At 35.5% G+C, this 14555-nt stretch overlaps 1 protein-coding gene across 1 annotated transcript in view; it reads right to left on the reverse strand.

Moving 5' to 3' along the window:
- The window catches only part of LOC134844770 (exonuclease mut-7 homolog), a 29572-nt gene extending 17660 nt beyond the window's left edge, over positions 1 to 11912 (reverse strand). Inside the window, exons 1-4 of the mRNA XM_063861585.1 lie at positions 11089 to 11912; positions 9697 to 9878; positions 8951 to 9032; positions 4059 to 4292 (exon numbers count right to left, since the gene is read on the reverse strand). Of these exons, the coding sequence (XP_063717655.1) occupies positions 4059 to 4292; positions 8951 to 9032; positions 9697 to 9878; positions 11089 to 11910 (1320 nt within the window). The 5' untranslated portion in view covers positions 11911 to 11912. The remainder of the gene's footprint in view (positions 1 to 4058; positions 4293 to 8950; positions 9033 to 9696; positions 9879 to 11088) is intronic.
- Positions 11913 to 14555: the final 2643 nt, after the last annotated feature.

Genomic DNA, 14555 nt, shown 5'->3' on the forward strand with positions numbered 1-14555 from the left:
GGTTTGATTTTTGTAGTAAATTTTGTGGTCCTCATATTTCCGAGTGGATATTTTATCGACCGATTGTGTGTATTTAGTTCTGAATGACCGCTTTCGGTTTGCCTGGAATGTTTCAAGTAAACTGGAGATTTCAATGGTCTTGTTAGTTTTCTTGCATTTTCCGGGCGCTTTCTGATCAGTTGATTTGGTGCTCGTTTTTGATCGGCCAACTTGTTGAGAATGAGGTTAAAAAAAACGAGTTAATTGATGACACAACAAATTTCTTATCATACTAGTTGAGGGGGTAATGCTAATCCTACCAGATTTTTCTACATATAGTCAATTAATCCCATTTTGTTCCCGCCAAATGTTTGATGTCAAAATTGAATGAGATTGGTCTATCATTCCACCCAGTGAGCCTGTTTTGGCTGGTTTTTGATCTTTCACTTCCGCTTTGTGCGCTGATTAAGCCCCGTGCTCTGTAAAATTTTTCCCGTTTATGTAATATTTAAAGTGTTCGATTGCCCACACGACCCCTAGCGATTCTAGTTCATTTACTAATACTTTTCTTTTAGTGAAACTAATAACCTCGAGGCGTAAGCAATTGCTACCCACCCCTTTTTTGTGAGTTGCTCTAGCTCTGCTCCTACACTAAATGTCGATGCATCGCAGACCACACGGGTCTCTAGGTTTTGGTTGAAATCTTTGTTTTCGGTCATTTTAGATACTAATTTTAACACTTGTTGAAATGCGGTTGTATGTTCTGCTTTCCAAAAAAAACGTTATGAGTTTGTCTGTGTTTTATAAGCAGTGGCCCTAATGCTGACGATGTTCATGCTAAGTTTGGCATGTATCTCGTGCGGTGGTGTATTGAACCCACAAACTCTTTGGTTGTTTGAATGTTTTAGGTGGTGTTTTTTTTACTTCTGTTTTTCAGATTAATGGCCTTGTCTCCTCGCTATTCATAATGTAGCCAAGCCATTCTACCAGCCTACATGCAAAATAAAACTTGTCCAGTGATATTGCCAGGTTTTCTATATCTGCTTTGTTAAGGACTTTATTTAATGTTACTTTTGTTCTTCTTTTGTTCCAATTAATATATCGCCTATGTATGTGTATGTGTTTTTGCAGTTTGTAAACGTGAGATCTGTGAGGCCATAGAAAACTGTTTGCGCTTGGTTGCTTCAGTTGTATTACCTCCTACGAGACTGAAATTGCATTGTTTTCTTGTTTTTCGATCAAGAGGGATTTGTGCATCAGCGTATCGTAGGTCATGTGTTGAGAAAAAGGTTCGTGTTCCTTGTCTTTCATTTTGATAATTTCTGCGGTTTTACTGAGCAGTTATTCGATGTTAGGCACCTGGTATTGTTTTTTCTGTGAATGCAAGTGTTAACTCTCTTTGAATAAAGTGCCAATTTTACTGTTTGATCCTTTTTTTACCATTATCACAATTGGATTGATGAATTGTTTGTAGGAACATTCCTCATGATATGCTTCTGGTCTATCAATTTGTCTAATTCCTTCTCTACTCTCTACTCATTTCTCTAGGTGTACTGGTACGCACCTTCCTTTTTCTTGTATCGGAGTGACATCCTTCGTGAATTGTATTCACAGTACGATACTTTTTGATTTTGCAATTCTTACGCATAGTTGTTGAAAATTGTTTTTCACCCATTGTTTTATCTCTGGGTCTGTTTTCTTTTTATTGGTTTTTGAGAAATTTGACTGTGTTTCGGTTTGTCTTGGACCAGTCTTATGCCGATATGTGGCAGAGGGTTTCGTCCAATAATGTTCGCTTTTGGGTCATCAACAATGATGAACAGGGGTGACCGTATGAACCAATCCCCGATTCTATTGCAAAGATCAGTCGTCTTTTTGCAATGGATCTGTTTTCTTTTTATTGTTTTTGAAAATTTGACTTTGTTTCGTTTTGTCTTGGACCAATCTTATGCCGATATGTGGCAGAAGGTTTCGTCCAATAATGTTCGCTTTTGGGTCATCAACAATGATGAACAGGGCTGACCGTATGAACCAATCCCCGATTCTATTGCAAAGATCAGTCGTCCTTTTGCAAAATTGTATTTGCAGTTACAAAATGCTAGGTTTTTAGCCGCGTCCTCCGGTGAGATGTACTTGATTATTGCTTCTGTAATTGATTATCTCTTCCCAGCCGTCTGTTGATGTTAATTTTTCGTATGCCACTCGATAATTTTCTCCCTTCTCGATGAAACCTTCTTCTTCTTCACCACTTTGATTTCTACTCGTTTCCTGCATTAGTCAACATTTCTCGACTAACATACTTTTGCAAAACGTTAAAATGTTCTCGTTTGGCACAATTTGTGTAAGCTTTGTCTTTTGTGGGGCATGATTGTAGATGGTTTGGCCCAAATTGTCGCCACAATTGGTTCTGACCTCCTTACTGGTTTTGATTACCTCTTGAGTTTAGTTTCCTCTCGGGATACTTGTCTGCTTCTCAAGTATCCCCGGCATCTTTGTTTGTTTTGGTACCAACCTTGCCAGCGGGGCGGTTTGTAGGCCATTGGTTCTTGTTTGATCATTGTTGATTTTGATGGTCCGATTGGGTTTGTTTTCATTGTTTTACTGTGTTATATTCCTTTCTCTCTTCTGATTGCAATCTCGTATGCGTCTTGGGGGATCTGGTTTAAGCTAAAAAAAACTCCTGCTAATTTTTCATTTGGACAGTAAACATATCTCAAACATGCTCTTCTTATCGATCTCCGCAATAGTCGCGTGATGCTTATTCTACTAGATCGGCATGAAATTGTTCTAATGATTCGTTGTTTCTTTGCTTTTGGCAAATGAAATTGTAACGTTCGAATGCGATAATTCTTGTCATAATAAAGATATCTTCTAGTGCTTTCACGATTTCTTTCGTTGTCACTGGTTGTAAGTCAAGATCGGGTCTGTTCTGCAGGAGTTCGCGTTGGCCTTTGGCCCCGAGACATAGAAATATGTAGCTCCTCACTTTTGCATCTGCCTCGTCCCATGCAAATGCATTGCACGGAACTCCTTTTTGTCTGGCCTTGATTACTTTATTTTTCCATGTTAATTTTTTTCTCTTGGTTGCGGATATCCCGGTTACGTTTCTGTGCTTCCGTTTCACGTTTAATGTCTATCTCATACGTTGGCTCTGTTGGTTCGATATTCGCTGGCTTTTCTCGAAGTAAATTTCGTACTTCTAACACCCGTCTTTGGCAAAAACAGCCATCTCCATCATGACTGCCCACTTGGATCATTCTACTGAGGGCTCTGCTGATTCTTTTTGCCAGAACGGCAAGATAATCAACGGGATTTTATATCCTGCTGGCTGTGCCATGTCATACCTCTGTGTATGAGTAATTCTAGTCCTCACAGATAGGTAAACTAACTCAAGATAGGCTCGCTAATAATAGAAAAAACAACTGAATTTAACAAGTATTCTTTTGCTCTGAGAGTTCATGCTCTCTGATCACAGATCATGCTCTCTGATATATCTAAGTCGCATCGGTCAAGGCCATCCGACCAGTAATAATATCTAATATACAGACATATACAAATACATCATGAGTTTGTGCCAATCCGGCCGGATGACAACCGTGTTAACTGTTGAAGTCGCGATATTCCACATGAACTAGGATATCCGTTTTAGACAGGCAATTTGAGTTTTCAAAATATTTTACGGGGCAGTTTTCAGACACCTGGAAAAAAGAGCTTCAAAAGAGCTTCATACAACACTATGTTCCGCTTGTGATTTTATTTTTTTCAACATCGAATAATTTTAAGAGTCGAAAAGCTAATAAAACTGAAACATAGCATCAGACAGTTGGAAAAGTGTCATTCAACTCAAGGAAATCAAAAGAAATGATTGTTTTTTTTGTACTTTTTCCAGCTTTCAAATTTCGGCAAAAATAAATTCTTTAACGCTCACCTGAAGAAAAAAAACTGCAGGACCTAAAATGATAATAAATCACTTCGTTCATTATCAACCCTTAAATTGAACATGAACTATTTTATCCAGAAACATTACATTATTAATGAAATGAACGCAATATGTTCTCTGGAAGGGCTGTTGAACTAACTTTGAGTTCGTCTCTTTGAACTGCGATGGAGTGAATTAGTTCGTCCATGTTATCTGTGGATCCCCCTCCTCCTGCAGTGCTGCCAGCCCGAGATTGCTGACTCATTTGCTGGTCGTATCTGGTGTGTAAGTAGAAGTCCATCTGGCTCAGCAGCTGTCCAGTGTACACATTGTGCGCTTTCTCCATCTCCATGCCCCACTTTTTCATCAGACGCCGAGTTAGTTTACTCACACTCTAATAAAAACCATCCACAGTGTCATGGAACTTTTTAGTTCTTAAAAAAACAACTTCCAGAACATTTTTGTTGCTAATTTTACAAAATACAGAGAAATAGGATGAAAAGATGTTGTTCATTCTTTTTTTTTAAAATGAAATTTCAACAATTATATCCCCTATTTAACAAATAGCCGACAACAACAACTTAGAAAAAAAAAGTTTTTTTTTTAATTGTGCCATTTTTTGACCGTGGTGAGATGAGCAGAGCTAAATGAAAGCCTAGATGTTAGGCGTATTCGATAGTAATACTAAATTAGGCCAAACCGAAAACGGTTTTCTTTGAAAAATGAATAGTAGAACAAATAATAAGTTTTCGCAGTTCGTGAAGTAAATCTTTGCGTTGATTTAAATTTTATACCCAAGAAGACGCTGAAAAAATTTCTTTTGGTGTAATTTCTTTTAGTTTTTTGTATTCTGCTTCATACCTTCTTGCAGTACAATATATTTCAGATAAGCTTAAACTTTTTTAGAGTTGTTTTGTTTTGAATCATTTTTTACAATTTTATGTGAAAATCTCAAAAAAAATCAGGTACATAATAATCCCCGTGCAAAACAAACAACAGTTAATAATTTTATTTTTGTTCACTAATACTTTCTTTCATTTTTTGTTTTTAATTTTTTTTAGCTGCGTAACTCCTTTCCTCCAGTATATAAACCAGCTAAATTTTTCGAACTCTTATCTAGGCTCGCTCTAATCCGTCGATAGTTAATAAAATGAGATTTGCTGAAGGCTACTCAAAAATACTTAGCTCTTATAAACCGTTGTTCAGATGTAAACTTTCTTTTTGCATACTTCGATAGCTTATTGCTGGTGGTGACGGGAAACTAGTAACCTATTTTGAACAGATGACCGGAAACCATAAAAAACATATATATATATATATAGTCGAGTCTCGATTCAATGTACCTCTTTGGACGGTCGAAAAAATAAACGCTAAATCGAGGCTTACCTTAAATCAAGGTCAAGAAAAAAAAGAGTATTTTTAATGAATTTTATTCATCATCTATGATTGTTACACAAGTGTCAACATCAAAATAGCTTAGCAGTGATGACTATTTCTTCTTCGCGTTCAAATGGTGACAAAGTGTATCGTAAAATTTGTCTACCCTGTGCAAGTCCTCTGGTTGACCCTCTGCTTGAAAATACTGACGTAATGTTTCGATACTTTGATGCACAGTTCGGAGCGTAGGAACTGTGAATTCGAGAATTTCTAAGACTTCAGTCATCGTCAAAAATGTTATCCACCGTGTTTTCATCGAAAAGAATTTCCGGCACCTCGTCGATACCCCTGCTAAAACCAGCTTTGCGGAAACAATTTTTCACGGTACCAGTTGATACGCCTTTGTCACAACTTTTTTTTTCAGCATATGCATTGCGACCAAAACAAAAAAATTGAACGTTTTTCTCCACAGTCCAAGCTAGTAAATTGGCGTTTGTTAACTTCCTTTTTATTAAGGTTTTTCATACTTTGGATTAATCCCATGTCCATAGGTTGACATCGCGATGTTGTATTTAGCGGAAAAAATTTCAATTCAACACGATCGAGAGTCATATAAGGAAGTGCACTGCAATTATCAATGAACAACATCATTTTGCGTTATGAATTTTCATGGTTATTCAAAGTTTTCAGATCTTCCATGGGCACTGCGCCTCCTTGACAGTGCAATTTTTTAAAATTTTATTCCATACCTGCTTTTAAAACTGCCTAAGAATTCTTTGCTTGAAGAAAACTCATGAATTTTCAGTTCCTCTGCAATTTCTTCAGCCTTTGATAATGTTATATCAATAAATTCTACGTTGTAATTTCGAATTCGTAAAAACCATGCATATAATTTTTCATCGATTTGAGGATTACTGCTGAGTTTGAGATGTTTTCTTTCTGCTATCGCTCAGTCGAACAAAGTGATAATGTCATTTTCTTTCTTCAATACTGTTTCCAAAGTTGATAATGCAGCCAGATCAAAATGTTTCCAAATTTTCGCTATTGCTTTATGATTTGTCTTTACGGCGTTGTATGCTCTGATTAAAGCATGTTTCTACTCCACGGAGCGTGATTTTCATTTTGCTGTACTCATGCCGCCGTATGCGATTTTCACATAACCCAACTGAAGTACTACGCTAATTGGAGGTTTAAGTACATTGCAACATAGCATTTGTTCTAGTGCATCAATTACGTAATTTGGAGGATCTACGTTAAATCAAAACTACGTTAAATCAGGGCTTTACTAAGGGGAAAAGTTTGGGACCATAGAAAGAATTACGCAAAATCAAGGTTTACGATAAATCGGGGGTTCGCAAAAGCGAGACCCGACTGTACCAACAGTTACTTCACGAGCACGTTTTTCAAATCTATGGTTTTCATTGAAAACCGAAATTATTTGAACTCTTCTTTTTTGCCACCGTATTCAAAAACTTTTGAGGCTAGAACAAGCAGAAACATATGTCATAATAAGTTGTATTTTGCAAAATAAATTGTATCATAAGTTGTATAATATGTATACCAATTTCTCTATTCTTTTAATTTTCAAATCAAAAAATGCTTAATTATCTCAGATTTAGATTTAAAAAATTGGAAAAAAAATGCTGCCAGCTGACTAATCTAAGCGGTTAAAAGTAGCAAACAATGTTTCGGACAAATCAATTGGCAACGTTGAGACACAGAGGGGAAGCTGCGCTTCGCAAAAAATAGCGAGAACACGGCAAAAAGCAGCTCTAGGGTTCTAAAAAGTGCAATGAGGAAAAGTAAAAATAAGCCTGGACTAGCAAGACTCGGCGACGTCAGTGACTCCAACCCTGGACCTAAATAAAAATTATGAGTCTCACTCCCTAACCACTCATCCACAGGCGCTTTGTCCGTCAAAAAACTGGCCAAAAAAACGAGAACAGATGCTATGAAATTCCCAATGCTACAAATTGTGATTATGGCAAAAAAGGCACAAAAGTGAATATTTAATGAACACTTTTATTTGCGATTTAGGTTAGAAACAAAGACGGTTCGTATTAAAAACACTAGCTGCTCGCTAGCGTAATACAAAGGAGAAGCGAAGTTTCCCACCACTTGCGATACAACAAAAACATAACATGACAAACTAATAGACAGAAAATGTGACGAACGCAGCAAAAAATTTTGTATCTTTGTTTTACTTTGTCTCAAATAAACTTCTCTTAAAATCAAGTATTTGCTCATATTCAATATTCTCATTTTTTCAAATTTCCCATCATTTAAAGGACAATTTGGGTGCCGGATGGTGCACTGAAAGTCATTTAAAGATGGGGTAGATTGATAAAGTTCAAATAATGACTTAATACACTTCGATTGAAATTCGAATAATTAAACGATTATTACAACGGGGAAAAATAGGTTCTCAAGGATTAAAGCAACACTTTATATCAATGAGGTGTCACAGATCCTATAATCAGCCCAACTGCTGCGACAGATACATCAAATAAACACGGTTATGCACAGATCATAAACAGACTAGCAGTTAGTAACAGTAGAGTTACTGGGCATGTGAACTAATGGATCTCATTTAGGAATAGTAGGCGTACTGGGTCAATGATCGTAGTTTATTTGAAAAAAAAAGTTGAAAAAAGCTTGTCTTAATGATAAGTAAAATTGAACAATGTTAAGAATCGAGAATCAAAACTTTTGACCTAAAAGTTTCCTACTCAAAATTATATCATAATTTCACATAAAAGAAAGAACAAATTTCTATTAATTATTTGCCATACTTTAATGACTGAAAATCAATTTAAAGAAGAACATGCCACGAAAGACAATTGATAATTAAATTAACATTGAATCAAAGTTTACAACGCGGTAACAAAGCCGACACTTGTCAAGCAGACGCACCAAAAAAAACTTTAAAACAAAACACTTGAAACTCAAAGAAAGTAGTTCGTTCAGCCCTCAAAACTTTTAAGCTTTTTGATTAAAAAATGTTTGCTGATCAAACAACTCGAAATAAGGCCACTCAGCCAAATCAAAATCAGCCAAAACCTTTCAAGACAAACAAAGACAAAAAAAGATCAAAACAAAAAAAAACTGATATAAATTGTAAACACGCTCAAAAATTGTGTTAAATGACAGAAGTACGAATTTGAACACCAATTTCATTCATCCTGTGAGCCAAGTTATTTACAGAAAAAGAGAAGGAGTTATTTATCGTCGCAAGTGTAATAATCTTTTATGAATTAATTCAACTACAAAGGTAATTCGTCAAATAAAACGTTTTGTTTTACTTACGTTTTTGGAGGCCAGGTGATTAAAAATCGATTTACGGCAACAAAACAGGTAGTCTTGGTAAGTTGAACTAATGAGATCCGCTGGCGCAAAAATATTTTTTTGCCAAAAAATTTGACCTTCGAAAGAAAACACGCAAATTACCCAATTGTGCATTTGGAACACAAATATTATAAAAGACAATCAGAAACAAAAAAAAACTTCGGACAATCAGAAACAAAAAATAAACTAAGAAAAACATCTAACACAGTCCTAAAAAACGCGACTTAAAAACATTTCAACAAAACCGCCAATTAAAACAATTCTTACTCTAAAGAACTTAAAAAGAAACCAAAAAAAAGAAACGATCCGAGTTTTCTTCTCGTTTCTTACCATTGGACGAATTTTGTCGTATTGAATCTTGGGAATTGCATCCGCTCCGTCCTCGTATGTCTCGTTCAGTGCGTCAGTGAACCTGTGAAATTTAGACTTAAAAATAATTCAGAGACAAGTCCTCACGTAAAACATGGAAACAAATCAAAGATAAGATAACAGTCCCGTATCAAATCTTACGGAGGTAAACCCCGTCTTTGCTAGGTGAGCTTAGTATTTAAATTGAAATAACCAAACCCTCCCTTTAGTCCACTTGTGAGATTATCAATTTTAATCGGATCAAACGTATAATAGAAATGCAATCCCTCTTAAAAAGTTTAAACACACATTTATTTGCATGTCTGTATGAAATGCATCTTTTATACAGAATTATTTTTCAGAATTGATACATGATTGGGGAGGGTATTCTACTGTAGGTCACGTAGGAGAAGGGGGATTGTACAGTTGATCCTTGGAATCATAGCAAAAATGGTACATTCGTTCACTTCAGAATCAATGTAAGGCAATGATGATAATAATAACAGCAACATAGTCACGCTGATGAGAATTCAGTATAAAAATTTGCAGGCAGCTATTCCCACGACTAAAAGCCCAAACAATTTAAACCAATCAGCATCCTTCAAACTGTTCCAAACAGGCCTGATTTCCCAGTTGTTTTTTCACATTTTCGAATGCTGAATTATGGTATATACTGAGCACTATATGGTTAACTTAATTTCGGTGCATGAAGATTTCTCCATACTAGCCTGTATTTGGGAGAGCAGACAGAATCGAGGAAGTAGACTAGATCCCACTGAAGGGTCTCTTCTCCTGACAGAATGATCTCGAGCACATTCACATTATTCTGAGCCACGAGGGGCATGAACAGGTCACGAGTGAGGTCCACGAAGGCAAACAGGTTCAGATAGTGAACGATTAGAGCTAGTTGCTGAAACGGAGACCAAGATTATTCACTCATAAGAGAAAAAAAATGAATGAAAAGTTGTTAAAAAAACTTTTTCATGCATTTGTCTCTAAAGATGTTCAATTTGAGCGAAACACAAAAAAAAACGAGAAAAAGGAGCGTTAAAGACATTTAGCGGCAACTAAATCAAAAACTTTTGAGCAGACGCTAGTTGAGCCGCAAACAAAATTGAGCCATACAATTTTGAAATTCGAAACACATACAAAAAAACTTTTACTTTCAAACAAGGCAATTTGGAAATCACAAGCCGATATGATGGATTTCAAAACTATTTACAGCGAAAAAATCTTTTGAGCAAAAAAACTAGAAAAAAAAAACAAACGGAAAATTATATAGAATCAGGAATGATCGTTTTAAAAATTACAGGAATGACTTTAACTTATTGAGGGAATTGCTTAAACTCCAAGACAAATCAACGCTGTGGCAACTAAGCCGACAAGAAGTAATCAGACAAACGATGAGCCGAAGATGTTTTCAAAAGGAAAATCTTTTCAGTTTACTCTTTCCAGGAAAAACTTTTCAGTTCGAACTGAGGACGCTTGTCGTCCCAGGAATAAAATTGATCGATGAGTCCAGAATGTAGCAACAGTACAGTTTGAAGGTACAAATTGAATTTAAATGGAAACCAAAGCTGACAAAAATTATAGCCGAATAGCCGAAGTCTGAAGATCGATTTAAAAATGAATATGAAGAATCGAATAAAAAAAAGTTTTATGAAAACCGTGTAAGGTTCCTATCCACGTTTTTGAACAAAAGCACTCGCATAATAAATAAATAAATCATATTAACAATTCGGAAACTAAGCCGACAGTTCTTAAGCCGACAATCAAGAAGCCAAAAAAAATCATCATGAAAAATTACTATCGAAATTCTATTTTTAAAGACAAAATGGTTAAAATCCTAGATGTAGCATTTCTCAGTATCGAGAGTGGCAGAAGGTAATACAGCATGAGGTATTAGTATCCAGATCGAACTGATTTTTCTAAAAATAGAGCATGTCATCTGCACAATGATTCAGTGGTTTTGTTAAACAATTTCTTATTATAACATCATTAGTCCTCATCAAGTTGTTTGTATCGTGAAAGAAGAAAAATCAAATTCGTTTCGTGATACTTATTTGATTTGGCCTTTCTTAAGCAACGAAACGTCATGCCTGAATACTTAAAAATCATACCTTGAAGTTCTTTTTGCCAATCAGCTTTTGAATAACAAACACAAATGCATTTCCCATCACGTCTTTTAATCGATACAATTCGAGGCACTTTTTCAGATTTGGCGTAAAATCCAGCTCACAAACTGATTCCAACAAACTCTGTTGAACTGTTATCTCCAAATTACTGTCGATTCGATTCGGGTTTTTAATCAAAAAAGTTTCCAGCAACTCGAAGGATTTTTCAAATAGATCACTATTTAGCACATTTTCAGAGTTGAACTTGACCAATGAATTCGCAAAAAATGTCAAAGGTCGCTCTGTATCCCGAAATGACAATGTAAGTGTCTCGAAAAACAAACAGTTTTTTATATTTGCATTTTGGGACCAGATAACGAACAAATTTTCTATTGCGTTAGTGTCGCTTTTAGCATTCAGTTGTTCATTTGGAAGTTTCAATTCTGTTTCATCATTTTGACCTTCCGTTTGGAGTCCCGGGAGAACCATTCCAGTGGCCAAACTGGCCTTAAATCCTCTCCGTTTCCGTTTCTTTTTGTTGCCAGCCATTGCTTGATCCAGAGAATATGTAGTTTTTAAATTGAATTTCTTCGAAGGTGAAACTGCTTCGTCGCAGACAAACGCAAGATCTTCATCAGATAAGTCATTGTCAGGGACCGAAATGCCTTCCGATTTATTGGTCTTCGTTTTGAAAGTGTCATTTGCAGACGATGATGTATCATTAGTTTCTCTAACTGATAAGTGATCCATATCGTCCACTATATCAGCGGGTGCCCCAAAAAGTAACTTAGGCTTAGCGTTTTCATCGCTCAGTTTGCCGAAGTTCATTCTGTCTAAAAATCAGTTTCGAGTCAATCATATGAAATGCAATAATTATTTTTAAAAATTAATGCAGAAACCGTCCATATACAATGCTGGCTTAAATTAACCGGACACTCAAATTGGGTTAAGATTAGACAAAAAGAAAACAAAGTTGCTTAGAATTTCACAAAAACTATTGTGGTGCAATTTTTTCCCGAAATTGTAAAGCAAAATTTAACCTTATGTTGGGTTAACAATGTTGGGTTATGTACGAAGCTTCTTTTGATATAATTTTCTCATCAATTAATTTACTAGAACAATGTTGGGTTATGTAAGAAGCTTCTTTTGATATAACTTTCTCATCAATTAATTTAGTAAACGTAATTTTAGATTAACCAAAAAAGCAGCCCATAACATATTTTTGGGGTTAAAATTTTGTTTAATAATTTCGGGTAAAAAATTGCACCACAAAAAATCCAATGAAATTCTAATCAACTTTCTTTTCTTCACTTTTTGTCTCATCTAAACCCATATTGAAAAAAAAACATTTTGAAATTTCAAATGTTCGTTTTGGCCGGATAATTTAAATCAGCACTGTATACTGGGCGACAATGAAAAAGTAACATTAACACTTCGATGCACAAAAATTTTTTCCGAGATACGCATTTTGACAATTCGTAAAATCCATAATGTTTGTGACAGGCAACAACAGATTCTGAATACCTTTCATGATATTATTTTTCATGATATCGTGAAAACTTTCTACCCGGATTCAACCACAACCCCGGCAAAACCTTGCCTTTTTAAGGTCGGCAGTTTGAATAAAAAGGAAGCCATAAGCAAAAATTTATCCTTTGAACAAAATTGGTTTTCTCTGGGTAACTTCAGAAAGAATTTCCATTCCAACTTTCACCACACAATGTCTTTCACTAAAAAACTGAAAGCAAATGCAGGTTTTCAAAGAAGAAAAAGAATCAATTTATTCAAGAGTATAAATTACCTAGTACAATACTGAAGGTACGGGACCCTTGGAAAAGGCACTTAATGAGATCAGATGACCTGCTCTAAGTCTACCATTGCAGTTTTGCCCGAAACACTACAAGAGTTATGATTTTATACTGAATCATAAGAATTATGAAACTAATATATTTGTCTACGAGAAAAAATGTGTCAAATAGATGTCCATCTCTATTGTGATGGACATGATGAGACACGCTTGTTACCTCTATACCAACATGCCTTTATAAAAGAAGAAAGTCAAAATGACTTATACCGAATTCTCTATTTGAAATTTTCAAAAAGTATTTTTTCTATATCCTAACCCCCTCGTCCTAACTTTATCCTTACCATTTTTCTCCTTTCTTTCAACCCTGCATTGAGTTCTCTTTAAGCCCCTATACTATCTGAAATATCTGTTTTCATGAATCTTTTTAGATTGAGAATGAAATTTTTACAACGGCTGATAGCAAATGATCTGAACTAGCCTCACTGAAACTACCACTATTTGGTTTGAAGGACTTTTTACATTATTTTGGGTCAAAAAATTTTCTTTGATGCCTTTTTCCCACTCCTCCTCACCTTTCACACTCAAGTAGAAAAAACTTTCTCATTGTCGGAATGTTAATAAAACTTGTCATGGTGAACAAACTAACAGATGTTAATCGATTTATTCTTCATATCTTGCATCGTAACTTTAAGCGTTTAGAGTTTTTTAGCCTTTAACAATTTGATCAGACTTTGAAACAAGTGGTGATACTTGAATTGAGGGTAGCTGAGACCATTTTCTTTCGTTCCATCAAAAAAATTTGTTGGAAATCCCGGAAAATTTATTTTTGCGATTTTGTCTATAAAAAAATTGAGAAAATGAATAGTTCGATTCGTCTTGAATTCTCAAATCCATGACATCAAGGCAAAGCCGAGCTTCGCACTACTTGCGACACATGACAAGAAAGCCGCTAAGTTGAAAAAAACCATAAAATTTCGAAATTGTCGAATACAATAGATCTATAAAATTGGAAAACGCTACTTTTGAAAAAAAAATCATCGTGCCAGCACAATATAGTGTAAAAAAAAGCATCGGAAGACCACTTATTAAGAGGTAACAAGATCAAAAAGCCTGAGCAGAAACCCTCGGCTCTTTTACCTTTTCTCCCACCTCGCACGAGCATCAGTTTTATGGTGTAACGTGTGGCTTTACCTGGTTATGATGATTAAATATGTTTGTCATGGCTTAATAAATCGACATTTAAACTTTCATAACAATCAAGCAATGTGAACAATCATTTTACTTCTAAAAAGTTTCAGGTGGGGAAAAGGAAAAAAGAATCAAACCCTCTACGACGAGAAAAAAATCAAAAACAGAAAATTCAAAAAAAAACTTTTGTCCCCCTCTTTTTTATCCTCTTCTGCGTGGGCATGTTAGGCAAATATTTAAATTCCTAACATGCCCAAAATACCTATGTTGCAGTATTTCCAGCAAAAGGGACTAGAAATAGCCCTATATAGTCGGCACATGAGTAAATTTACCTGATCTATTTTTAGCCCTTCTGTGAAGAAAGTTATTTGAGGGAGAAAAAACTAGTACCCGATTGCAATACCCTTGCTGATTGCAAGGTTTACTAGATAGATTCTAGAAGTCAAACCAAATTAAAACCAACAGTCAAAAGTCAATC

This window comes from Symsagittifera roscoffensis, chromosome 4 (assembly GCF_963678635.1).
Source record: "Symsagittifera roscoffensis chromosome 4, txSymRosc1.1, whole genome shotgun sequence".
Classification (NCBI taxonomy): domain Eukaryota; kingdom Metazoa; phylum Xenacoelomorpha; order Acoela; family Convolutidae; genus Symsagittifera; species Symsagittifera roscoffensis.